This window comes from Girardinichthys multiradiatus, chromosome 13 (assembly GCF_021462225.1).
Source record: "Girardinichthys multiradiatus isolate DD_20200921_A chromosome 13, DD_fGirMul_XY1, whole genome shotgun sequence".
Classification (NCBI taxonomy): domain Eukaryota; kingdom Metazoa; phylum Chordata; class Actinopteri; order Cyprinodontiformes; family Goodeidae; genus Girardinichthys; species Girardinichthys multiradiatus.
In genome coordinates this window covers 28,506,483-28,534,357 of record NC_061806.1, presented here as the reverse complement: position 1 = coordinate 28,534,357, position 27,875 = coordinate 28,506,483, and the positions used below count along the sequence as shown (strand labels likewise).

Sequence of the window (27,875 nt, the reverse complement as noted above, 5' to 3'; positions counted from 1 at the left end):
GCTGAGGAGGAAGAGGCTGCTCAGCATGCTATCCTGGACAGAACCAGTTGCACTGTCTCAGAATCAGTGCTTCTGACCTGTTTGCCAAGTGAATCTGCTGCCTCAGACTGAAGCATAGGCCATGTTGAGGTGTCATCATGTTACCCAGCAGACTGTGGAGATGGCCTGCATCAAACGTTTGAAACAGAAGCTCTCTGGTGACCAACTGGTGCTTGCTGGAAACAGCTGCAGGTCTGGAGAAGATTCACCCTCTAATTTAGGTCTAACATTAAAAAGAGCGTGACCTTTGTTAAAGCTGTGAGAGGAGCTCTTATCTTCCCTGGACTTTGGAACAGAACGAGCAGATGAGCTCTCTGAGCTTTGATAGAAAAACCTTTCATATGGCAGAGATCCTGGTAATATCATGAAATGAGTTAATCCCCTTTCAGAACAAGCCTTCCTCCTGTTGTTAGTTGTTGTTCAGCTTATTTACCAGGAAACCTCCAGGCTGCCAACCAGCCGCCTCTCACAGGAATGTTCTGGAGAGCTTCTGGACCCAGGCCAGTCCCCGCACACTGCGTGCACTGTGTCCCCCTTCCGGCACTGACAGTGGCTCAAGCTGACGAAGGCCTGGAGCTTAATGAGGCCTTCTGTGGAATAAGGCGTCACATACGGATGTCTGGAGTCACATTTCACTGCAGAGTGATTCCTCTTGCAGCCAGAAGATCCTCCTTTGAGCACCAGAATGTTCATATTTTGGACAGAGTTGATAGATGGCTTGAGAGAGAAGTGAAGGAAGCCATTTTCATCAAAAGAGAGAAACCAACAGAGGAGGAGGCCTCAGACTTCAGCTGACAGAAACACACAGGTCAGCTTTAAGCCTGATGTCCATCAGTTCCAGACCAAACCACACTTTCTGCAGGTGACCAAAACACCTCTCAGTGGTCCAGGCCAACGTCACCAACAACAGCCTATTGTTAGGGGAGTTTAATCTGCATGTAAATTTAGAACAACTCATCCCGAACATTTTAGAAGGTTGGAACTTCTCCCTCCCAGTCTCTGAACTGAGAAGCCCTTTAGATGAAGAGCGAAACATCCTCAACTACAAGAACTGAAGTCCAGTTGGTTTGTTTTTGAACCTTTTTTTGAGTTTACTATGTGTCACCTCTTTATCAAAGTCTGGAAGAAGATCCAAACTGGTCTTCTCAGATGAACAGAAACTGGTTATGATGTCCAGTACAGGCCTGCTATGAACTGGAAATGTCTGGAACACCAGTATCACTGTCCACAGTGACACCAGTTTAACATCACCATGGACTGAGAAGGTGCTGAACAAGAAAGAAGCTCCTGCTTCAAAATCAGAATCTTTTGCCTGGACTGAAACCTGCAGCTGTCCACGTCCACAAACCAAATGTCTTCTGTAGTCTGATGGTCAGACGAGACAAAGATTGAGCTGGAGAGTCAAGGTGAGGCTTTCAAACATAAGAGGACTGTACCAGCTGTAAAGCATGGTTAAGGCAGTATTATGCTGTGGGACTGATTCACTGCCGGTGGTACTGGTGCACAAGGTGGATGGAATAATGAAGAAGGATGACTACCTACAGATTATTCAACTTCACCTCAAACTACCAGCTAGATGGTTGAAGATTGGACCCAGCTGGGTGGATCTGGAATGGCCTATCCAAAGCTTAGACCTTAATTTATGTGCCATGTTTAAAAACTGGGTCTGTTCCAGGAAATCAACCAGTTCAGAGGACCTCTACCAGTTTAGCCAGTAAGGAAACTCAGTTATCTGCATTTAACTGGTGTTAAAGAGGGGTGTATGTACAGGGGTTGGACAATGAAACTGAAACACCTGTCATTTTAGTGTGGGAGGTTTCATGGCTAAATTGGACCAGCCTGGTAGCTAGTCTTCATTGATTGCACATTGCACCAGTAAGAGCAGAGTGTGAAGGTTCAATTAGCAGGGTAAGAGCACAGTTTTGCTCAAAATATTGAAATGCACACAACATTATGGGTGACATACCAGAGTTCAAAAGAGGACAAATTGTTGGTGCACGTCTTGCTGACGCATCTGTGACCAAGACAGCAAGTCTTTGTGATGTATTAAGAGCCACGGTATCCAGGGTAATGTCAGCATACCACCAAGAAGGATGAACCACATCCAACAGGATTAACTGTGGACGCAAGAGGAAGCTGTCTGAAAGGGATGTTCGGGTGCTAACCCAGATTGTATCCAAAAAACATAAAACCACGGCTGCCCAAATCACGGCAGAATTAAATGTGCACCTCAACTCTCCTGTTTCCACCAGAACTGTCCGTCGGGAGCTCCACAGGGTCAATATACACGGCCGGGCTGCTATAACCAAACTTTTGGTCACTCAGGCCAATGCCAAACGTCGGTTTCAATGGTGCAAGGAGCCCAAATCTTGGGCTGTGGACAATGTGAAACATGTATTGTTCTCTGATGAGTCCACCTTTACTGTTTTACCCACATCCGAGAGAGTTACGGTGTGGAGAAGCCCCAAAGAAGAGTACCACCCAGACTGTTGCATGCCCAGAGTGAAGCATGGGGGTGGATCAGTGATGGTTTGGGCTGCCATATCATGGCATTCCCTTGGCACAATACTTGTGCTAGATGGGCGCGTCACTGCCAAGGACTACCGAACCATTCTTGAGGACCATGTGCATCCAATGGTTCAAACATTGTATCCTGAAGGCAGTGCCATGTATCAGGATGACAATGCACCAATACACACAACAAGACTGGTGAAAGATTGGTTTGATGAACATGAAGGTGAAGTTGAACATCTCGCATGGCCTGCACAGTCACCAGATCTAAATATTATTGAGCCACTTTGGGGTGTTTTGGAGGAGCGAGTCAGGAAACGTTTTCCTCCACCAGTATCACGTAGTGACCTGGCCACTATCCTGCAAGAAGAATGGCTTAAAATCCCTCTGACTACTGTGCAGGACTTGTATATGTTATTCCCAAGACGAATTGACGCTGTATTGGCCGCAAAAGGAGGCCCTACACCATACTAATAAATTATTGTGGTCTAAAACCAGGTGTTTCAGTTTCATTGTCCAACCCTTGAATATATCTGAGTCTGTGTGGATCAAAGAAAATCCACAGTAAATTCCAACTTCCTGTTTTTAAAAGTTATTGTAGCTTTATGAAGATGATGGATGAGTCCATCAACGTGTGTGTCTCAGAGATGGACCCACCCCTCAATAGGGGGATTTAAATGGGAAGAGGCCATCAGGGAGAGCGAGTGGGCTTCTTCCTGGAGGTCATCCTTGGTGTTGCTATTCAGAGTAGCCAGCTGGGAATGAAAGCATGTGGTTGTGTCACCAGCAGGCTCAGCAGACGTTGGCTTACACGGAGCTTCAAAGGCAGAGGGATCAAGTCGCACCAGGGAGCCGAGACAAGCTGGAGTCCAGCAGGAAAACTCGGAGCAGTCACAGTGAGCCTGGAGCCTAAGGTCATGTTCAGTGTGACCCGAGCTCAGCCACCAGCCCTGGAGCAGCAGAAGACAGATCAGAAGCCCCTGTGTGTAATATCTGTGGACAGAATAGGGACTGCACACAAATAATTCAGGAGAGCTGCAAACAGACTTCAGCTTCAGGCAGCATTCCCTAGCCTTACGGCTGGAGATCCATCAGAAAACAGCTGCCCCGGCCGTAATCCTGTCTTCTGGCTTTAAAAGGAGAAAACATCTGAGATAAAAGTAAAAGCTGATCTCTGTCTCGGATTCGACCTTAGACGTTTTTCATCCTCATCGGAGCATCCCAGAAGAGGAGAACCGTTTATCAAAGGAGCAGGTTCACATTTAAGAGATGATTTAAAATCTGAAAATCTGCAGCTTGGTTCACTAACTCAGCATGAAATGGGGTGATGTGTAGAGCTGCAATGAGGAGAAGGTCACTGAAGTTCAGGATGAAGATAGGAACCAGATAGAAGCTCACAATGTCTGGCTTCATCCACCAGCTACAGGGTGTGTATCCCAGGATTTTCTGTGGCTCCAGAGTCCAACTCCTCACAGCTGAAACACATCCTGGGATGCACAGGTTGATGGTTTGATTCCCTCTACATGTTAAAGCTTCCTAAGATAAAAATAAACACCAATGACTTCTGATGGCAAATGAGCTCCACCACCATCAGAATTTTTTTATCTTCTATACCTGGAAGTTCTGATCCAGATAGAGCAAAGATTGGATCTGGTGTGCCGGAAACTCACAACAGCAGCAGACGCACAGATCCGAGAGGAATTCCAGAGAAATTCCCCACATTCCAGAAACGCCTCCTAGATAAACGTGTCAGGCTGCTCCATGTCAAACCTCACACACACACACACACACACACACACACACACACACACACACACACACACACTCTTCTCTTACTATAAAATGTGAGGACCTTGCATTGCCATCCATTGATTTGAAGGCATTCCTGGACCAGGAGGGGTATATAGTCCCTCCAGACCAGGTCTCCAGCTGGTTCTGGTTCCAGGGGTCTCTTCCCAGTGGGACGAACCTGGAAAACTTCTAAAGGGGATCTCACAGAAGCCTTCCTGACCTGTTAATTAGAAAATCTGTCTCTGTGGTTTAACATGACTGTCCGTCAGGCTGTGCAGATATATGAGCTGTGTCTGCAGTCCTGTAGGTTCTGTTCCTCTGGGCTCTTGACTCTTGAGACCATCACCGATCCACAACCTGATCAGAACTGGTGTTAGAGAAGAACTCTGAGGCTGTCAGAGAGTCAAGGATCCATGTGAGCAAACTGAGCAGGTCCAGTTCTGAGCAGGTCCAGTTCTGTCTGAATCTCGAGTTCACTGTCTGAACTCGAGATTCAGACAGTGACCATGTCTGAACCTGAGTAAGGCCACAACCCACATCTAAAAGCTGAAGATCCAGAATCAAAGCTAGTGATCCAGTCTGGTTTAATAACCAGAACATATGAAAGGGGTTCAAAGCAGCAAGCGGGTCAGTTAGAGGTAACAAAGCAGATGAGGTACCAGGACAGTCAAGATCATCTCCTCATCATGAAAGCTTGAGTCAGACAGAGAGCAGCAGGATGTCATCGTGAAGGAGGGCAGTTGGACAGAGCTGGTATCGGTTCGGTCAGTCAGCAGATCAGAAGCTGCTATGTTTCTGCGGCCTCAGCAGAAATTTCCATCTGATCTTAGTCAGTTCCTCTGAAAGGCTGCAGAGATCTTGGATGTTCAGACAGACTCAGAGAGACCTCAGCTGCAGCTCTGCCACTCTCACAGCAGTGGCTTAGAGACCTGCTGGAGGTTTGCTCCCTGTCTTCTGACTGGAAACAATCTGTGTTGGAGATGCCACAGGCAGCAGCTGCAGATGCTCAAACTAAAGTCTCCACACTGAGGTTCTGCAGACAACTGGACTGTTTCAGGGTTTAAAACTTCATCAGGAGACAGAACAGTCTGCAGTCTCCTCCATATTTGTTTTCTGCCTGATGTGGTGAGACAACAGCAGCCATGTTGGTGACACAACCATCAAACAGGAGCTGGAGAGTGGATGAGCTTCCAGATGTTCCACTGATTGATTCCTCTGCTTCCTTACACCTCCTTCACATCTCCTGCTGCTCTGATTCATTTTCAGGACTGATTATGCCCGTTGTTCTGTGTCCGTCTACAGCCACCTGTTCCATCCTTGGAGAACCTCAGTAGAATAAGAGCTTGATATGTTCCTCTGATTCCTGTCTGGTTCCAGAGGGAGCATGCCTCCTTTGGAGCAGATGGTTTTCAGGTTCCAGTGTCCTGCAGGTCTTATTTTCTGCTTCATGGTTTAACAGGAACGTGGGTCTCAGTGTGCACCTGCACCTGACGGTGACCCGCAGCAGCAGGCATCTTTGGCTGCAGCTCAATGAAACATTCCTGAACTGTAAAAGTGTTGCAGATTATCACAGAGACTCCGAACGTAGCCCTGAGAGAGCATTGGGTTTGGATCAGTTGATGATTGCATTGGTGTCGGGGCAGTTTATGACCTTCTCAACCCTGCTGGCCCCAAACGGAACACCAGACAGGACAATGGACAAAGTTTTAAGTGTTCTGCAGAAGTTCTGACAGAACAAAGGTGCTTCATCCTATCAGATGGAGATCCCAGGCTCTGTTCATGAATAAAAACAATAAAGAGAAGCTCAAAACATCTGAGGGATCTGTGCAGTGTTCAGACCAGTTCCTTTAAACTGCAGGAGCCGTTTCCAGTTTGAGTCAGCTGTGGGTTTCTGACCTTCAGGGTTGGTATGATGGATGGGAAGCCTTTATCAACAGAGGCTCTATTTATAGATGGCTCCATTAAGCAGGTTTTATGCTTCATCATAAAGTGAAGGTCAGGGCTGTTTGATGTCCTGAGCTACCTTCTGTGTGTCAGAACCATTCAGCTGACGACCCGGCAGCTCAGAGGCTTTGTGAGGCCCTGAATGGGCCTCCTGCATTAGGATCAGTGCAAACCTTTCCTGTTGTTCATGCTGAAAGGAGATGGCGTACCTGTGGCAGCCTCACCAAGGTGGGCGTTGCCCTGTGTTAGCACAGCTGCAGCTATGAAAGCATGGGTATTTGTTCAGAGCTCAAATCCTTTGGTTTGAGCTGCTCCGATGTCATGTCTGCTGCTGGAGAAGGAGGTCCTGATGGGATTTGTCTGTTTGTTGATGCTGAATTGAAGTTGGAGAGCAAAAACCTTCACTTTTTTGCTGCTGTAGCTTCTGTTTACATGCTTCTTTTGTGCGCGCTCACGCAGGCAGCATAACCTTGAATTATTCCTGTCCCGTCTCCTGAAAAGGACCCGTGTTCAGCTCCTTGAGCTCCATCAGTGACGGAGTTCGTCATTGCTCCTCAGAAAAAGGCCCACACGCTTACTCAGTGTTAGAAACAGGGGAAGTGGAGGAGTTCTTACCTCGCTTGGTTCTGTATTTATAGGCAGAGGAACTGACTCACACCAGTTGATGCCTACTGAACTCCTAAAACTGAGCCGGTTCAACCCAAAGGGCCTTTTATTGCCTCTAAATCTGCTGTTTTACTCAAATGAAATCTCTGCCTTTGGTTCTGATCAGCCCATTTTTACCAATAACATTTGATTATTGTGTGCAATCAGAGCAGGTCTGTTTCCCTGCCATCAGAGCAGCTCGGTGCAGATCTCTGCTGCGTCTCCATCCTGTCGCCTCGAGGACAACAGGACACTGATCCCCGTCACATTCATGGACCTTCAGCTGCGCTCCTGTTTCTATATTTAACATCAAACATACATTCAGCTTGTCAGTTAATAGCTGATCCCTGCTGGACCCGGATCCCCTATCATCCTGGTGTTTGTTTTGTCCAGGGGTCTGGTTCCTCTGGTCCCCCATTGCAACTTCACCTTGGTCAGACCCTGTCAAGCAGGGGTCTGTTCTGTCATTCTGACTGGCCATGCACTTTCCCAGGATCGGAGGAATAATCCTCACCAGACAGGAAAATCCTGCAGGAACGTTAAATTTGACAGGCAAACTATCTTCATTGCATAAGGTTAAACTTTAGATCTAAAGGTAGAGGTTATCAGGTTAAATTGTGTGGTTAGAGATGTTCATGAGGAACGTCCGTCCACTAAAGTCTTCTTCTGCTGCCACTTGTTGAACAGAGACGTTTTTGCTGTAGCGCCAACTAATGCTTAAAAGAAGAACTGAAGTTGGGCAGGAGTATTAAATTCAACTCTGCAAAAGCACCTAAACTCAGTCAGATTTACAAACATCGGTGAGTGCAGAAAACAGGAAAAGGGAACCGGGTCACCCTCCTACAGGCTCAACGGGGTTCTTTAGCTTGGATGAAATTATCTCCAGCAACATTAAATCTGCGTAGAGAGAAACACTTTGATAAAGCCAGGTCCAATGATGTGAAATGTTTTATTTAATGTGGTCTAATCCGAATTAAAACCCTCCAACTGAGTCTCTGTCTGCTGCTTTTAGACTGAGTAAAAAAACATTAAAACACAATCTTCTTGTGAGTTTATGTAACTCCTGATTAAAAACACAAATCCTCTCTCTGCCCCCCCCCCCCCTCCCCTTTTAAAAAAATGTTTTTTTTACCTGATAACCCTGACTGATGGAGGTATGAGTAACAGTGTTAAAGGATCAGCTGCTGGAGGGTTATGTTCAGATTACAGAGTTTAGTCCTACGTCTCTGTATTTAACGAGAAGCGGACAGCGGCAGATAAGCAGGACGGGGCTGAGAATGTTTCTGCAGCAAACAGCAGAACGTCACAGAGCCGCCGGTTTGTAATGACAGGCTTCTCTGTGGTCGGGGTATTTGTGCGCATCATGCAGCCGTCCAGAAATAACAAGCTGCACGACAGAGTGGCGTTCAGGAGGAGGAGGAGGAGGAGGAATGCAAACAACCTGTGGCCAAACTTTCCAATCACTCACAATCTGAAACGTCTGACTTTCAGGCTGTCTTCATACCAGACCACCTTTATTTATAAAGCGCTTTAAAATAAGCCAGGTGCTCAACAAATTACATAAACAATTAAGGAAAATAAGACAAGTTGAAAAATTCTTTAGAGGGTTCATGCAGACATCAACAGGTTAACATAAAGCAAAACAAAAAGGTCTGATTTAAAGAAATTAACTAGAAAATAAAATGAAAACTTAGAAATCAGGAAACAAAGGGAATTATCAACCACTACAAACAAATGTTTATATCTTCTCTGATTGTCATGTTCTGTAAAATAATTAATTTTAGTAGCCACACACAGACTCATGCAGTCATAGTAAAGTAAGTACACCCTCTGTAAATTCCATATTCATTATTCAACAAACATGAAGCCAAGATGGAAAAGCTGCAAGGTGTCCAAGTCCAAACCCAAACCATCACCCCTCCACCACTTTGCCTGACATGAGGTGTTTGTCCTGATCTGCTGTGTTCGGTTTTCTCGAAGCATGGTTCTGTGCCTTATGGTCAAACGTCTTTACTTTGGTGCCATCTGTCCAGAGGACATTGTCCCGGACGTCTTGTCCTTCATCCAGATGCAACCTTAGTCCTGCTGCCATCTTGTTTTTAGAAAGAAGAGTCTTTCTCCTTCAAACCCTTTCAAGCAGCCATACTGGTTCAGTGTTTCACTGTCTCGTATGACCTGTTCAGTATGACCTACAACCCTCCTGCAGTCCTGGAAGGGTCGCACAAACCCCATGTGTGCTACTCGAGTTTTTCCCTGTCTCTTTCGTGGTTTTCACAGGGAGCCCTCCACATCACATTTCCAACCACTGCCCTAGATTTTTGGTCCTGCGGGGGTCAGAGCAAACCTGCATGCAGTTCTTTCTGGTGCCTCCCGTTACATCTGCCTCGCTCTGCATTAGCACTTAGCCAGGACTGTGGGAGGGTTAACCTTTAACCTGCTAACTGAGGCCTGCGGAGTCTGAGATGGAACCCTTGGGTTTTTGGTCATTGTTTTGAGCTTCACACACTCGTTGGCTGAATCTGCTGGGACGTCCACTCCTGGCAAGATTATCTGAGGTGTTTTCCTCTTAGGAGTAATCTTTCTCTTTGTAGGATGATGGACTTCATAGAGTTTGGAGATGACATTATTACCCTTCCCAGGTTGACTGACAGGAACAGTTGCGTCTCTGAGCTCATTGCTGATGTCTTCCCATCCTGGCATTGTGTTAACACACACCTTTAAGCTCCAAGGCAGCAAACCTGCTTTTACAGAGGTGCTCACCTTGATGATGATCAGGTATCATTGCTTCTGATCAGCAGCTTTTTGCTGGTACTTTCCCTTTTAAATCCTGTTGAAGCAGTAGGTTGGGCCTAGTTTCTAACTTGGTTGCTTTTTTTCCATGAGTTTGTGACAGATGCAGGACAGGATTTACTGTGTGGACACACCTTCTTCTTTCTGTTGATTTTCTGAACACAGATTACTGAGACAAGGAAAAAGATGAAGACAGATGGGATGAGTGGAGCAGATTAAGGGTGCTGTTGAATCTGACATATTTTGTTTTGTTCTGAACATCCATTAACCTGTTTTTGTTTCTGAATCTTTGGTGGATTTCTGTTGGTTTTAACCGAATTATGGGTCAGGCGGGTTTGACTGGTTTCCATGGAGCTGCTGGGGTTTAGGCCCATGGCGGCGTTCTGCTGATCAGTTTGCTTACATGTGGAGAAAAAGCTCAGGTACAACAGAATAAAAGGTTTGGACAGAGCTCTGTCCATCATTGCTGCAGGAGCTGATAATCAATAAGCTGTCAGTTCCTGTGGTCACATGACCTTTACAGTAGACACCAAACAGCTGAACCTGCTGTCAGTCACCCGTCAGTCCATCTTATTACTGAAGAGGTCCGCAGAAACTTGGAGAGACTTGATATTTTACATATGAAACGCAGGGTTGCCCTCACACAAACAGACGAGTCCACAACTCCCCATGATTCAGCATTCTTCCACATGTCCACACGAGATCAAATCGGTTCACAAAGGGAAACTGTGGCTCAATGGGTAGAGTGGACATCCTGCAGTTATATGAAACTGCAGGGTGTTGTATATGAAAGTTGTGAGTTCAATTCCAGCTTCCTCCAGTGCCATGTGTCACAGTGCTCCTGGGCAAGGCACTTAACCCACAGTAACCAACCGATATCGTTGTCTTTGGGTGGTTGAGATGACTATAAATGAGCTACAGAGTTACACTACCCTACAAGTCCACAAGTTAATAAGACAGAGAAATTCACAAATCTAGATTTTAAACCTTTTCATCTACAGCATACTGGTTCTGTTTGCAGGTATTTTATTTTTACAAGGTGTGAAAATGAGATGTTTGTACCTGAGACCTGTGAGTTTCTAACTAACTGGAATAATTAAGTGTTATGTTTGGTTTCAGATGTTCTAACATGAACTTTCTGCTGATGAAAAATGTTTTTCTGATGTTAGTTTAGTTTATAATGTGTGCAAAGCCACCATATTTATGTTTAAATACCAGATTAATGACAGAACCATGCCTAAGGTTTGCAGATATGACCTTTTAAAGAACCTGAACATCCAGCAGTGTTCAGATGTTTCAGGTGTCCTCATGTTCCATATTTCTCCTCTCCAGTTACAAACAGGTTCTTGGCTCTGAGGAAACATCTGACTCCATACGGGACCATCAACATCCTGATGTCCCGATTAAGGAGCTGTGATGTTAAAATTTTTTGGGTTATGTTTCATATTTCACTGACCCTGCTGCTCTAGGGGAACACCTAATGGTTTAACCTGGTTCTTCATTGGACCTATTTATGATAATTAGTAAAGGATAAATTGTAAAACACCGAAAATATATGTTTGATTTTTACAGTTTTGTTATGTAAAATCTGCGAATTTAAGTTAAAACCAATGGAATGATCGATGGGTGCATGGATGGATAAATGGATGGATGGTTGGTTGGATGGACAGATGGATGGATGGACAGATGGATAGATTGCTTAGGTTTGTGTTGTACACGGACATGCTTGTCTGTGTACAACACAACATGCTAGGGGTGACGGTGGCAGTAGTGGTAAGGGTTTCTCCTGTAGCCCCCACTCTGTCTGTCTCAGTCGTTGTGTCCTTGGGCAAGACACTTCACCCCACTTTCCTGCTGATGGTGGTCAGAGGACCCGGTGGTGCCGATTGAATGGCAGCCTTATTCTGTCAGTCTGCCCCAGGGCAGCTGTGGCTACAATGTAGCTCACCACTGTCAGTGTGTGAATGGGTGAATGAATGGGTGGATGACTGATTGTAGTGTGAAGTGCTTTAGAGTCTCTAGGGACTTGATAAAGAGCTATATAAGTGCAGGCCATTTACCATTTAGTGTGTAATGTCGAATGCATGAGTGTCCAGAACGATCTGTATATAGTTAACCTGCTGAGTTGAAGCCAGACAGAGTTTGTGCTCTTTGTGTAAGTCAGAAACAGAATCTAACTGCAGGGACCGTTGGAAGGATGGATAAATTGATAGATGAATGAACAACAGATGGATGGATGAATGGATAGTGATTGGACGGATGGAGGCCAACATTAAGGTGAATGTAAACAGTGTAAATGTAGGAAAATCAGCTCCATATCGTTCCTTCTTTGGTATTCAAGCCATGCATGCCTATGCTGCTGTTACACTGAAAACACACACGAGCCATGGATGCAGCATCATACATGTTCTGTCCATGCTGCTTCCTGTTGCATGATATGACCCGGCTCCATGTATCAATCTGCTTTTCTGACTGAACTATGGAAAACATTTCTGGAAAACAAAGCTGACTCATGAACTCTCTGCCACATGTAGAAAATGTTCATTTTGCTGAGAGACAGCAGCAGAGACAGAGTGCTTTTCAATTGTTTCCTGTAGTTCATTTCATAAAGAGCTCTGCAAACAGCCAATGCGCTGGTGCACATTAGCACACACTGACACAGACCTGAGCCAGGAATGGCTCCTGTGGATATCTGTTCACATGTTCTGGACCCTTCGGGTAGCATCAGACACACTGAGGATGAGGAGCAGGAGCAGCTCGCTGAAGGGTTTCCCATTCTGCTGAAATATGAGCATCGGGGTTGGAGCCTCAGCTGGGTGACAAACAGCAGCAGCGTTTCTAACTTGGCCTGAGTTCAGCTCATCCTGTCTACAACACAGATCAATGAAAGACATGATGGACTCAGTCTGCAGTGCCAACTTGTCTATGGTAAAGACATTTATGGTGGATTGTGACCTGAGGCTCTGTCAGTGTGACATGTTCGCTCTGATGTATCAGAGGCAGGTTGAGCTGCCACGCTGATTCACCAGGTTAGTTCAAAATCTAAAATCTGAAACTTTCTTTAGAAGCTTCAGGTCCGCTGTTTCTTTGATTCATTTAACCCTGGTTCTGCATTTGCTCTCGGAAGGTTTCTGATGTTCTGGCAGTTCAGACCAGAACAGTGAGCTTCAGGGAGAGATACACTTTATCAATGTTCTACATCACACACAGATGCTGGAGACCCTGAATGATCTTCCAGCTCCTCCTGGACTTTGTGAACATTTGGTGTAAATGTGTTTTGGGCCTTTTTCTGTGTTCTGCTGCCTTAAACTGAACATATGAAACTATGATGTCTTCTCTCTGTTCCCATCTCTGTCAGGTTTGATTACCAGGAGCTCCTCCATAACTCTACCTTCTGCTTGGTGCCCCGAGGCCGACGTTTGGGCTCCTTCCGCTTCCTGGAGTCTCTGCAGGTAAATGTAGGGACTATACAGCAGCAGCACAGACTGGACCCAACAGCAACACTGTTTTGTTAACCTTTGATCTTTGGGCTGATAACAAACCAGAATTACAAAACCTGGAAAAAGTATTTACACCCCCTGAACCTCTCCACATTTTACTGTTTAGCTTTTATTTGAAGAGACAGACCAAATGAAGTGAAAGTAACATGATTTATGGTTTTCCCCATATTTTGCAATAAAAAATCTGAGACGTGTGGCATGCATTCATATTAATCCCCTCTGAGTCAGTACTCTGTAGAACCACCTTGTCCAGTTGCAGGTCATTTGGGGTTCATCTCCACCTTTGTCTGAAGGTTTTGCTCATTCTTCTTTGTACAACAGCTGCCAGATTGAATGGAGAACTGAGTATCATTTTGCAAGTCTTACCAATGTTGCCCTATTTAATTTAGGTCTGGACTTTGACTAGGCCATTCTAGCACATGAATCAGCTTTGATCTAAACCATCCCATTGTAGCTCTGAATGTATTTTTACGGTGGTTGTCCTGCTGGAAGGTGAACCTCCACCCCAGTCTCAAGACTTCTGCAGCCGCCAAAGGCAAACTGCTAACAGGACTTCTTCTAGCTTTCTTCCTGTTACTCTTCCATAAAGTTCAGATTTGTGGCGTGCATGACCACTGGTTGTCATGTCAATAGATTCTCCTACCTGAGCCGTGGATGTTTGCAGCTCCTCCAGAGTCACCATGGGCCTCTTTACTGCTTCTTTGAATAATGGTCTTCTTGCCCAGCCTGTCAGTTTAGATGGACTTCCGTGTATTGGTAGGTCGGCCGTTGGTCCATCCTCTCTCCATGTTCAGAAGATGGGTTGAACTGAGCTCTGGAAGAACTTTCTCCTTGACCTGTCTGCTGTGTTCCTTGGTCTTCATGATGCTGGTTATTCGCTAATGTTCTCTAACAGACCTTTGAGGCGAGAAATAGAAGATCTGCAGTTAGACGAAGATCAGGTTACACACTGCTGGATTTCATTTATTGGTATTAAAGGGGACACAGTTTTTAAATTTGTATTTGTAAAAGAAACAAGGATTCATTTTTTCTCCTCTTCACTGTTATGACCTACTCTGTGTTGGTTCGTCATATAAAATCTATTGAAGTTTGTTTGGAACGAGGCTCAACGTGGAGAACTTGAAGGGGTGTGAATCCTTTTAAAACTGTTGCTGACTGTTTTTACTTAAAGAAACAGCATCAGAGCGTTGTGTCAGAGGAGACGACTCTAGTCCAACAGGAAGCAGAGCAGTTATGAGGAGCTGCAGAACGTTCCTCTTCTGATTGATCTGGGAGTGCTTCCTCTCACTGTCCGGATCCGCTTCGAGCCTCTTAAACTCAAATGGGTCCATTAACTCAGACACACAAAGGCATTCGTGCTCCACCAGTGTGCTGCAGGAAGTTCAAGCACTAAACACAACAGTTTGAGGCTCTGCTGCAGGAAGTTCTGCCCAACAATGTGGACTAAAGAGGGTTCTGGAAACATCAGGACCAGTTCCTGTATGCAAACAAAAACCCACTGGGCTCAGCACCAGGAAGGCTCGGTTTCAACTTCCTGGCCTCCCCCGATTGTCCCTCCCCCATCCACCCATTCTTTTCAGAGTATCTCACTGGTGTGCTTGTGTTGGGTTTCTGTGCCAATTGATCCGACAAAGGAGCTGTGGTTGGAAACTTCCAGGAAGTTTCCACACAGGAACCCTCCTTTCCCCACACACACCCCTCACTCCTCCACCAGCTGATAACTTTGGAGTAACCCCCACCCTGAAGCAGCAGGATCTTTAGAGTGTTTGAAACTCCCCTCACGAAGCCTCCACTAACACCCGGCCAAAGCCACAGGCTGCACCTCAGACTCTGAGGCCTTGGATTTTCACTCTGGGAGTCCCAGTTTGTCCAAGCTGCTTCCTAATTTTGAACACTCCTGTCCTTCAGTATTTTTATCTTTAGACAGACGTTCCCGGCAGACCGATGGACTGTTTGATCTTCATCATCAGTGCTGCTGATGCTGCTCCCTGCTGGATTAATTAGGAGCAGAAAGTCCAGCCTGGACATCAACGCTGCAGAGCCCAGAGAGCAGACAGATTCAGGAACGAATGGAAGAACATCAAAAAGCTGTTAGTAAAGGAAGAGAAGAGGAAACATCTAAACTGGACTGGTTCTGCTCCGCTTAGCCTCAGAGTCAGTCCTCTTTTGCAGGACATATTTAGGATGGTCTCCTGCAGAGGAGAGAGTGTCTCTGCTCACACTGGTGGAGTTTAACAAACTTGCGGAGCTTCTTGGGATCAGAAGAGGAAACACTGATGCCAACCTCACTTCGGAGGAATGTTGCCCTTTACGATCTGACCACATCCAAACTGTTTCAGTCTGCTCCACTGTGTGTGTGTGTGTGTGTGTGTGTGTGTGTGTGTGTGTGTGTGTGTGTGTGTGTATCCAGGCGGCATGCATCCCCGTCCTGCTGAGCAACGGCTGGGAGCTGCCCTTCTCTGACGTCATCCAGTGGAACCAGGCCGTCATTGAGGGAGACGAGAGGTTACTGCTGCAGGTAACACACATGCACAAACATGCATGGTGTGATCTGTGGGTCAGAGGGTCGGTGGTTTGATTCCCATATTCTGCAGGGGAATCTGAGGCATGGGGAGAGGGAGGGAGTGTGTGTTCGGCTTATGTGTTACCTGGTTCTGACAGGTAAGTTAAAGCATCGATTTGCTTTTATCCACCTGATCCTCTGCACACAGGCAGGTGCAGGTTTCACCTCCGGTCCTATAAACTGATTACATTATGTATGATCCAGAACCAGAACTCTTACAGGACCAGGATGGAACTGAGAGGCTGCTTGTCAGACCTGACCTAAGATGAGTCCTGCAGATTAAATTGAATTAAACTTCATCTGAGCGAGGAAATCAATATGTCTCAGCATCGCTCACTAATGAAGCTCTAATTATCTCAACAGAACCTGAGTTAGCGCTGAGTCCACTGTTTCAGAGGGACAGACCACCTTAAACACACAAATTAGTTTCCCAGTGCTGACTTCCTGAAAGCAGCTTCTTCTTCTGCAGAATCCATCTAAATCAGCATCCGTCAGCCAATAGAGAATAGGTTTGACTTGGGTGTCAGGCTCTGATCTCATCACTCTGTGGGCTCAACATGTCAGGATGACCTTGTCTCCGCCAGTGAACTCCCCATCTGTGTCAGAAGATCTTTTGTCACAGACGGGGGGAGCCCAAGGAGGGCAGTGGAAGGGCTGAAGAGGACCAAGCAGACGCAGAATGCTTTGCAGTTAAAAAAAATTAATTGTTAGATTGTGTTTGAAATATTCTGCAGAGTGAGAGATCATTTGTGAAACAGTAGCACGGCTTGAGTTAACTGCATGAACAAGCACACAGCTGTCACCCATTAACTTTTCAGTATTTACCTAAACACAGTCCACACCTGATCTCTCAGGATAAATGTATCCTTCCATTCGTCGTTGCTCAGCTGACACTCTTTATTTTATTTGTTAGTTTTGCATCTCTATGGAGCTGCAGAGTTGACATCATTGTACTATTGTGTGGATTTCACTGATAATAAATCAGCTTCTTTTTCTTTTGACCCCTGCAATCTCCAGGTGCCGTCCACAGTGCGAGCGGTACCAAACAAGCGAGTCCTGGAGTTCCGCCAGAGGACCCAGATGTTGTGGGATGCCTACTTTTCCTCTGTGGATAAGATTGTGCTCACCACTCTGGAGGTCAGTCCAGAATCCAGAGAGTTTTCCAGGCTGGTTTTATTGGGTTTAATGTGCGTGTACTGGTTACTGCTGAGCTCAGAAACAGCACCTTTGACTCCAACCATTACCTCAGACAGCGTGCTGCAGGAGGAGTCCAGGAACCTGAAGTGTTTGAGAGGAAGCCAAAGTGGACTCAGTCAGAGCCAAGGTGCAGTGAGGCTGTGGTAGTTACTGTAATCAGGAGATGTGGAGACAAAGTCTGCTCCTGCTGCAGGTGACAGAAGGTTGCTTTGGTTAAACTCAGAAGTTCAACTGGAAAAAACAGAGATAAAGCTACTTTCTGTTCTTCTAACATCTCACAAGCATATGCAACATTCCCATAATGAGGAACACCTTCTGCAGGCCGCTGATAATCTGCTTGTGTATATTTATACAGCAATCAGCCTGAGCTCGGTCCAGTTGATACCAGCTCTGCTCCTGTGTTCAGCATCAGGAGGCTGCTGCAGGAACTGGTGTCCAGTTTCCCACAGGGCTGCTACCCTATGATCCAGTAGCTGATTGAAGAAAACCTGCTGCTGTGTAACATGTTCCTTCTCTCCTGTCTGTTTCTACTTAGATCATCAAGGACCGGGTGTTCTCTCACCTCTCCAGGAACAAATATATGTGGAATTCCCTGCCAGGAGGTCTGCTGGTGCTCCCAGAATACTCCACTCACCTGGCACACTTCCCCTTCTACTACCTGGGATTAGGTACGCACACACCTCATTCAGCCTGGGAAAGGTGTGGTACAATGAACTGAGCTGAGATCATTGGTCAGGCTGATATCATCAACCACCTCCATCTACCACTCTGAAGAAACTAGGATAGTTTGTGATACAATCAGGTTTAATTTCCCTGTAGGATTAATAAAGTTATTTTTGTTCAGCTGATCCTGACTGTCCCATGTTTCTGCTCAGAGGACCATCTTCTGATCATCACTGAACTCAGTTATTATTCCTCTTCTCTGTTTTGGACCACACTCAGGTGTCAGTCCTGGTCATGAGTTCACCGCCGTCATTCACGCCGTCTCTCCGTTGGTGTCCCAGTCACAGCCAATCATGAAGCTGCTTCAGGTTGTCTCCAAGTCCAAGTACTGCTCACAGGTAAAGAAACCGACTAAAGAGAACTTGATAACACAGCATTGGGAAACATGCAGCTCTGAAGGTGGAGGAAATGAAATTCAGACCAACTTTCTGCCAAAGATCCAGTTTGGACCAGTTCAGACCAAGCTTCAGCTGCTGGACAGATGGGCTCACATTTACCTCCAGTATATTATGGTATACAGAAAATATTCTGACACAAACACCTGGCAGTATGGGGTGCTGATCTGCTGTGTTTGGCTTCCTCCGAACATGGTGCTGCCCATTATGGTCAAACATCTCTACTTTGGATCCATCTGTCCAGAGGACATTGTCCCAGATGTCCTGTCCTTTATTCAGATGCAGCTTTGCTAACCTAAGTCCTGCTGCCATCTTGTTTTTAGAGAAAAGAGGCATCATCCTACAACCCTTCCAAGCAGCCATGCTGGTTTCTCTAATTGTCCTTCCTTGACTTTTAACCTTTAACCTGCTAACTGAAGCCATTAGAGTCTCAGATGGAGCTCTTGGGTTTTTGTTCATTTCTCTGAGCTTCACGCTCTGATCTTGGGCTGCATCTGCTGGGACGCACACTGCTGGGCAGATTGGCAGCTGCCTGAGATGTTTTCCTCTTGGGAAGGGGAGTGGTGGCTTAGTTGGTAGAGAGCAGGGCGTCCCACAGCCTACCACTATGAGTTTCTGAGCAAGATCCTTAACCCCAGAATGCTCCCCGGGCGCAGGAAAGTGGCAGCCCACTGCTCCTTAAGGGATGGGTTAAATTCAGAGGACAAATTTTGTTGCAATGACGACGGTTATTATTTTTTTATAATTGTTCTCTGTTGCTCAGTTTTTGTTGTTCCTATAGATTTGGTGAACTAAGCATGTTTTTCCATGAGATGTTGGTGATTGTTCTGATCTGTAAAGCTGCTGGAGGACTTTGTTTTGAACATGTCTGTAAAGTTGTCAGTCTGAATGTGATTCTGTTCAGATGTTGTGTAACTGGTTTCTTCTGCAGAGCTCAGTCATAAATCAGGTTAATGTCAGAACCTGGGCGTTTACTCAGCCTGTGGTAATGTCCAAGCTGAAAAAGCTCTTTGGGATCAGAGCATGTCCCAGATTTTAGAGCAGGAGGTTCTGCTGCCGTCTGAGGTCAGGAAGCATGAGGTTCTAGCCGAAGCATCAGCAGCTATTTCAGTCCCTCCAACACATGCAGCGTGACTGTGTGATCCGAACTTTACGGTTCTCCTGCTGTTCCAGATCATCATTCTGTGGAACAGTGAGAAGCCCCCACCCCCCCGAAGCAAATGGCCCCCAATGCCTGTCCCCCTCATCGTGACAGATGGCAGGAGGAAGGTGAGACCCCATCACTGTGACGTCACTTCCTGTTTGTATTACATCTGTCCCTCATTCAGCATCATAACATCAATGCCCTGCTGTCCTCCTCACAGACCACCAGTCGCTTCCTGCCTCACGTTGCTATAGAGACGGAGGCGGTGCTGAGCCTGGACGAGGATACGGTGCTGCTGACCAGTGAGGTGTGTGAGACCACACACACACACACGCACACATACACACACACACACACACACACTCTTGTTTTGCTATATGTAGTGAGGACTATGTGTTGACTCCCATTGACTTCCATTGATTTTCAGTCATTTTCAACCCTTTCTATGCCCTAACCCTGACAATAACCCTAAACCTAACAATTACCAGTGCATGCATAACCATAACCTGAACCTAAAGTCAATTCACATCTTAGTCCTAAACCTAACCGTTAGCAAAATAGATCGTGAGGACCAGCAAAATGTCCTCACTTTGGTACAAACGGTCCTCAATTTGATGGTGAAATCGGGAAAATGGTTCTCACTGTGATGCCAAGACAGGAACACACACACACACACACACACACACACACACACACACACACACACACACACACTCTCTCCTGACAGATATCCTCCTCTCTGCTCCTACAGGTTAACTTTGCTTTCCTGGTGTGGAGGAGCTTTCCCGATCGGATCGTCGGCTATCCTCCCCGGAGCCACTTCTGGGATCCCCTGAAGCATGCTTGGGGCTACACCTCCAAATGGACCAATGAGTACTCCATTGTCCTGACAGGAGCTGCCTTCTACCACAGGTCCAACAACATGGAAACATGTCCAGTTTATCAAATAATCAGTCAGGATCTGATCAGAACTGGTCCCAGTAAAGTTCTGATTAACAGCTGTTGTCTGTTTAACAACTTAAAACAGCTTCTGACTGACATGAGGAGATGTTTGGCTTCATCTCAGATCTGATCAAACATATAAACTCATCACTTTACTTGCTGAACATCAGGAGAGAGGGACATCCTGCAACCATACAGCAGGTGTGAAATATGGCCTTCAGGAAACTACATGAAGGTGTTCATAACCTCTTCAGGTCTGTCCTGGACCATTCAGGGATTATTAAGATTATTTTAGGGAAAACTTAGAGGATCTGAATCTGCAGTTAGGATCAGAACAGACCAACGTGCAGCAGCAGGTCGAAAAATGATCTGATCTGTCAGGATGACCTTATTCCACCTCTCAGGATCCATCATGGGTTACCGCTGAAGCTGGAAGTTACAGAAGCTTCCTTCCACCCTGCTGGCAATTTTAAAATCCCAGCAGCCTTATGTTTATCATCCATTTTTCACCATGTTGAGGTAAAGCAGACAGATCATCAGCTTCATCTTAGATCCAGTCTTCATGGACATGGACATCAGATTTACTGCTGGGAAAATAAATATTAAACACATCTTTTATTTATTTTTATGTTCAGCATTTGTTATAATATAATAATATAAATAAAGTTGCCTTGTTCACTGTATTTCCTATTGAAATTATGGAGCTGATGAACACCTGATTATTACTCTGCACGTGTCTCTGCAGGTACTATAACTACCTGTTCTCCCACTACCTGCCCCAGTCCCTTCGGACGCTGGTGGACCAGACGTCCAACTGTGAGGACATCTTGATGAACTTCCTGGTGTCTGCAGCGACTCACCTGCCGCCGATTAAGGTTGCTCAGAGGAAGCAGTACAAGGAGGTCCCGCCTCCTCAGGTACGTCCTCCTAAGCTGTCAATAGACCATGGAGAGAACCTCCAGTAGTGGGAGTTTGAGGCACTCCTAAATAATAACTCCCTGAAACTGATCAGAACCTGCAGGAAACATGTTTCTAGTGGTGCAAGTGGAGGTGACTGGTTTCCATGGAGATTCTCTTCATGCTCTGCAGCGACACGCTTGTAAAGGTTTCTGCTGAATGATGGTGTCCTGTCTCACCTGCCAGGGCACAAAGAGCGCCACCTGGGCCAACCCGGAGCACTTCGCTCAGAGGCAGGAGTGTGTCAACACTTTCGCCAGCTGGTTTGGTTACATGCCTCTGGTCCACTCACAGCTCCGCCTGGACCCCGTCCTCTTCAAGGACCAAGTGTCTGTTTTCCGTAAGAAGTACAAAGACCTGGAGCGGGCGTAGCGATGGGATTACACCAGCAGGACCACCTGGAAGGGTGGAGGCCTCTGGGACAGAAACATGGACCAAGCAGATGAGGACGGGTCCACTCCTCGACATGAGTAGGTCCTCGTGGTTCTGGTGGGAGGCGTCCGTTGGAATGGTGTCTCAGATAGAAAAGACATTCTCTGATGGACAGTGACACAGCTGCAGGTAGATCACAAAACACCTGAGGAATGGGACCGGTTCTGCTCACTTCACAGTAGAATTCTGAAAGAACCGTAAATAATAACTGATTATTTCACAGTAAAATGTTGTCAAAACAATAAAGTGGATTCTGATAGGACCAATAAAGCGGTTCTTAAACGCAGCTCTGGCATTCTAATCTAGTGTCCATGTCTTTCCCAGCTCAGTGTTGATTCGTAAACAGAACAGGAAGGCTCCAGATTCTGTACCCGGTTCTGATTCTCTACATCTCGTTTCATTAGAAGTGTCTGAACCTCCCGGTAGATGGTTGTATTTACATCCACAGTGGTTCTTAGATGTAAGGAGCATTTATGGATCACTTTAACATGAACAGTTCAGATGGAGGTAGGTGGAGCATGGTGATAATAGACGCTTCAACGTGTAGAAGCTGAACCACAAGATCTGCTGCAGGAACGTCCTTCAGTTACAACTTCACAGGTGGTCTGAGGAACAGGGTTGGAGGCAGATTCCACCCTAATCGCTCATCTTCTAGATGATTCAGACTGAGGACCGAGTTGAGAAGATCAAGATTTTCTACAGGGCTCCCTACAGGGTTTCTACAAGGTTCCATCAAAGTTCCAACACTGTTTCCTACAGGGTTCCCTACATAGTTCCTACTGGATTTCTACATGGTTCCTTACAAGGTTCCTACAGGGTTTTTACAGGTTGGTTACAGAGATTTCTACAGGGTTCCTACATGGACCTGTAAACTGGAGATGTTTTCTGAAACTGGATGACAGGATTTACTGAGATCATTTTGTTTATTTTAAATAAGCTGATAATGTCATAAAAACAAGCCTTTTTTTGTGTTCCAGTTTCAGCATCTCTGTTCTGACACTCAGCGACCATCTAGAACAATAATTATTGTTGTAGGTTTTTATCTAAACTAGCATAATTGTTCTGATTTTAGGCCCACATGTCAACCAGACATGTCAGCCAGCTGTCTGAAGAAACGAGCCTGAAGTCTCATTAGATCAATTACCAGGTAATTTAACTGTTATCAGGATATTCTGGAGATAGAATCATGAAACTAGCTCAATGTTTTCTTATTTCAAGAAAACTTAACGTCTCAAGATGATGAGATAACTATCACAAAATGAGTCGAGATCTTAATGAGTGGAAAACGCACTGAAAACCCGCACAAGATCTCTTTAGGCCAATGAACAGATAATTACCCTGTTAAAAAAACAAACCAGCTTGAGGTCTGGCCTTGATATAAAATACATGAGAAAATTAACCTAAAATGAACATGACATCTCGTCATATTAGAAAAACGTATGAAAATGTTATCTTGGGGTAACACTATGAAACGTATCACAACAAAATGAGCTTATTATGAGATGTTATGAGAAAATGAACCCAACATTTTAGATAATGAGACTCGTCAGGATAAATGGAGATTATGTTATGAGGCCAAAATAAGCACGGCTTCTTATTTAGGGATGGGACGGTTCTACCAACAAAGGCTCAAAATCACATTATCCAGAAAAAATAAACTGTAATGATTAATACAAGATGTCCTCATGCTGAGATAATTAAACCATTATCAGAACAATGAGCCACAATCTCATTAGTTCAAGCTAATTAAACTTTCAGCTAAAAAGAGCTCTGGATCATTTCATCTGAAGAAAACAACAACTTATCTTGTGAGAACATCCTGAAGGTTAAAGTATTGACCCCTGACCTGAACATCTACACGGACATGATGCCACCATGATGTGCATCTCTGGTTCATCTACTCAATCAGATCGGCAGCTTGTGACTTAAAACCTACAGACACGTGCACGCTCATGTGTGCACCATGAGGTTGTGCTTTAGGTGATGAAACTGGGTTTGGGTCCGGTTCTGGACCTTTACATTCTAGCAGTACACTGACACTAAAGCCCAAAGACTGTAAAACGTGAATTACATGATGGGCTGAAATGTAAAAGATGACTCCAGGATTGGAGATATTTTGAGTCTGGAAAGGTCCGGGGTTTGAGCGGGAACAAACGGAGTCGTGTTCTGATTTGGGATCATCTCCGGCTGAAATAAAGCTTCAGTTAAAGGATTTTCCCCTCTTCCAGCCTCAGATTGGTGAGTCCCTCTAGGCAGGAAGGCATTGTTGTGTTGTTATTCTGAATCAAACTGAATGACTTGTCGACTTGTTGCAGCGTGGGAGGAAACAGGGATCATCTCGTCTGGGAAAATGGGCTCCATCATGTGGGTGGATGAGCTCTGATCCTGGGAATCCTTCTGGGCTTTAAGTCAAACACTGAGCTGTCTGACAGCATCAAACACACAACATGTTTAAAAAGAATGGTTTATTTCATACAAAAACACATCAGTTTACAAAAACACACCATTAGAGTGAACAGGGAGACGCCTCCCACTCAGGAAGCTCAGTAAACACACAGGAAAGAGACCAGCGCCACCTGCAGGCACTCACCTGTAACTGCTGTCAGCTCTAAAACACTGATCTAAACACAAACTGAGTCATTAGCTGCCTCCAGCTGAAAGGAAACACCTCAGAGAAGCAAAGAGCTTCAGCTGCTCCAGGGTCAGTGATGAACAGGAGGAGAAACCAGGCTGAGGAGGGTCAGTAATGAAAGGAGGAGGAACCAGGATCAAGAGGAGGAGGATGAACCCAGCTGAGGAGGGTCAGTGATGATGAGGAGGAGGAACCAGGACCAGGGATGAAAAGGAGCAGGAGGAAAAACCAGGCTGAGGAGGGTCAGTGAGGAGGAGGATGGTCCTGTGTCCAAAGCCTGGTATTCGCCATCATTTAGTGTCACTTCCTGAGCGTCAGCATGGCGTTAACATCCCATAGAAGGTTCCTCATCTGGTCCATCAGAAACTTCATCTCCTGGTTCTTCTGATGTACCTTCTGCAGGGGTTAGACAGGAATATACATCAGTGACAGAAAAATACAGCAGCTCCAAACCTACAGAACCTTTCTAACCCCTTGAAGATCTGAAACATGCACCTGAGGCAGTGCTGCCACCCAGAGGCATCTACAGGGAGTTACACCTCACCATCCATGATCTAATTTCCTGGAAACTAAAGAAAAACCTGGATCCAACATCTACGTCCACTCTGGAGATCTTTAACACGTTGAACAGAGATGGGAGTAAATCATCTGGCTGTAGCTACAAGTTATCAGCCGGTTTGAATCCTGAAACCAGAATCCCTCTTGCACTTCCTGTTGCTGAAAACTAATCCACCATCTGTGAGAAGATCAGCAGATAATTCTACTTCTTCGGCTGGGAGACGTAGCAGTGGGAGAATTGGCTTTAACATTCACAGCAGGAGCTGAATTTACTGCTGATATTCTCCAAGGAGAACATGAAAAACTGTAGGCTCCACACAAACAGTCAGGAAAATTAATTCATGGCCCAAACCACAGACTCCAGGTCTTCTTCAGCACAGCATGAAAGCTCTCCAGGATCCAGAGTCCATCCGAGCTTTGGCTGCTTCTTCACTCAGTCTGAGTCCAGAACCGTTTCTAGAGAAATGGTTCTTACCTCTGTCCTTGGAATCATTCAGGAAGAAAAATGCTCCTAAACAGAAGCGTCGTGTCCACATTGAGAACCTCACCATCAGTGATCTTCAGTCAGATCTTCAGGCTCTATGTACAGACACAAACTGGTCCTATTTATTCAGCAGAATCTGAGAAACATCTCAAAACAAGGAATAAAATCAAATTTAGGAGCCCTGGACTGAAGCTTTCACTCCTGATGTTGGTCCACTAATAGAAAAGTTCTGGACTGAATCCGTATCGGTACCAATCTCAAGGGTGAAACTGAATTCTTGTGAAACAGTTAAGGATGAGCAGAATTTATCCCACTGAAAGCTTTTAGCAGGAACTTCCTTCAGCCAACCTCAGTTTGGATCAAAACATTCGTGGAAAACCAAAGAAAGTGAACATTTTATTTGTCCTTTCAGAACCAAGTCAGTTAGAGACCAGAATCCCGATAAGGAAACCAGAACTTTTTCAGGACTTTTCTAACCAAATAAACAAGGAGAAGAGCCCAAAGTGTTCTGCTGAGACTTTGGGACTCTTGAGATGAACAGATGGACCAAGACCGATACATTTTGACTGTTATTAGTTGGAAAGCATGGTGGGAATACATGGACATAATTTCAGGTAACTCAGGTTCTCTCACCTCCAGAACCTCCTGTCGTTCCTGGATGACCCCCGGGCTGCAGGGCTCCGATCGGACCGAAACCAGCTCCTCTCCGACATATGGGACGAGCTGAGGACACAGAACAACACGGATCAGCACAGACCTGCTCCTTTTGTCCCGTTTTGATGGGAAAAACTGTGGAACAGGAAAACAGGAGACTGAAATCAAATCCAGCTCCACACTCACCTCCGTCGGCACCTCTTGCAGGTCAGAGGTCATCTCGACACAGCGCTCATACAGCAGCCGGAGCTTCCTGAAGAGCAGGGCAAGTTGCCGCAGATGTTCCTGGAGCTTCCCGAAGCGGTCCTGGTACACGGCGTGGCTCTGAGTGACCCCGTTCGGAAGCTGGATCACAGACAGACGGATCATTAGGACAGATTACGGTTCTTCCAAGAAGATGGAAACAGATGGAGATGATCGGATCTGGATGTGAAAACAGGCTGCAGGGTAACTCAGGGGTGCTGCTTCATCGAACAGAACCGCTCTGCAGGTATCAGATGGTTAGAACCACCTGAATTCTGAAGATATCCTCTCTACTGAACTTTCACCTCACAATTAATCCTTCAGAAGATGGACCAACATGCAGAGTTCCCACATTATTCACAGCCCGTTCCCTCATCTGCTCCCTCCACCTGAAGACATTCCTCCAGGAACCTCTTCAGCTCCATCTGAGTGAGGTTTACAGCTCTAACTCATCCTATTTGATCTGGAAATGAAACACAGCGGAACAAAAAGGTTCTTCCGAACCTTTCCCGACTTGTAAAATGGTCAAATGGGGTTTGAAACTTTTCCAGAACCGTGCGGGATCCTGTTAGAGTAGATCTGGGTTTCCTCCTGATGATGAGATGTTACTGTGTCTGAGGGATTTACCTCTGTTCAGGAAAAACTTCAACCTTTCCCTAACTTTCACCTGGACACACCTGGAGTAGCGAGGTCGGTTACCTGCGTGGCGCGCGTGATCTGGAAGATCTCCATGGTGCGCGTGACTATGTCCTGCACGGTCTCCTGTCCGATCCTGCAGAGGAACACCGGGGAGATCTCCCGGAGCGCCCCGGGAGGAGGCTGCTGCTGCTGCGGGGGGAGGCCGGCCAGCTGAGGGAGGGGCGCCGCCATGAGGTAGAAGCAGGAAATGACGGCTGGAAGCTGATTAAACTCTCTGACGTTCAGATGTTAGCATGAAGCTATGAACGAACCGATCCTCGTCCGATCACATCTGCTCGCCGCGGGTTCGTTGTGTCACTTCCGGCTGATGTTGGAGACCCTTAAATTGAGCTACTGCCACCTCCTGGCTGAACCCGGTGATTACAGTCATGTCACTAGTAACGTCACCCGGGTGGAAACCAGCAGCTTGTTTTAAAAAGCTGCTCCAGTGAAACCAGTAACAGACTCCGAGGGACACACTCACTAACGCAGGCTGGACCGTAGCTGTTGTGGGCGGACCTACTGAGGTGGCAGAAGATGGAGTTCAGGACCATCCATCTCAGAAGAGAAGACGTGTTGCACCCACACACCCTACGACCTTAGCACAGATGAAGCAAAAGTTTTCAGAAAATCTAAATAGAAAATAAATCCAATGAATCCCATCTTCTGCTCTGTTCCCACATGAATAAATGAAGTGTTGCAGGAAGCTGGTCCTCCACGCACGATTCTCTCCACTGGATGGGGACAGACGTGGTAAAATCACCTGATCTCAGGTGCCTGGCTGTTTGTGCTGTGATGGACTGGAGACCTGTCACATGTCCTGTCACACCACCCTAACACGGAAAAGAGGGATAGATGGATGGATGTTTCTAATTCTAATACACACTAATGAAATTCAATCTGTTTCAACAAATTTCAGAATGTTTTGGTTAATTTTATCCAATAATTTGCCAGCAGTGAAAAGATCACTCTGATTTCCCAACATGATATGTAAATAGCGGCTTTTCTTTTTTTTGCATGTGATCAAGTTTCCTTGGATATATCAGGTAACGT

At 45.9% G+C, this 27,875-nt stretch overlaps 2 protein-coding genes across 2 annotated transcripts in view; one reads left to right on the top strand and one right to left on the bottom strand.

Moving 5' to 3' along the window:
• Window positions 1-21,859, top strand: part of ext1c (exostoses (multiple) 1c) — a 47,890-nt gene extending 26,031 nt beyond the window's left edge. The window contains exons 3-12 of the mRNA XM_047384349.1: window positions 13,079-13,172; window positions 15,631-15,738; window positions 16,801-16,920; window positions 17,516-17,648; window positions 17,923-18,041; window positions 19,272-19,367; window positions 19,463-19,549; window positions 19,994-20,154; window positions 20,930-21,101; window positions 21,328-21,859. Of these exons, the coding sequence (XP_047240305.1) occupies window positions 13,079-13,172; window positions 15,631-15,738; window positions 16,801-16,920; window positions 17,516-17,648; window positions 17,923-18,041; window positions 19,272-19,367; window positions 19,463-19,549; window positions 19,994-20,154; window positions 20,930-21,101; window positions 21,328-21,513 (1,276 nt within the window). The 3' untranslated portion in view covers window positions 21,514-21,859. The remainder of the gene's footprint in view (window positions 1-13,078; window positions 13,173-15,630; window positions 15,739-16,800; window positions 16,921-17,515; window positions 17,649-17,922; window positions 18,042-19,271; window positions 19,368-19,462; window positions 19,550-19,993; window positions 20,155-20,929; window positions 21,102-21,327) is intronic.
• Window positions 21,860-24,023: 2,164 nt separating this feature from the next.
• On the bottom strand, window positions 24,024-27,309 carry zgc:114119 (Mediator of RNA polymerase II transcription subunit 30-like). The gene is made up of 4 exons (XM_047384051.1): window positions 26,844-27,309; window positions 26,088-26,246; window positions 25,881-25,970; window positions 24,024-24,601 (listed from the first exon to the last, which is right to left on the bottom strand). The coding sequence occupies exons 1-4, from the start codon at window positions 27,012-27,014 to the stop codon at window positions 24,506-24,508; spliced, it is 516 nt and encodes a 171-aa protein (XP_047240007.1). The 5' UTR covers window positions 27,015-27,309; the 3' UTR covers window positions 24,024-24,505.
• Window positions 27,310-27,875: the final 566 nt, after the last annotated feature.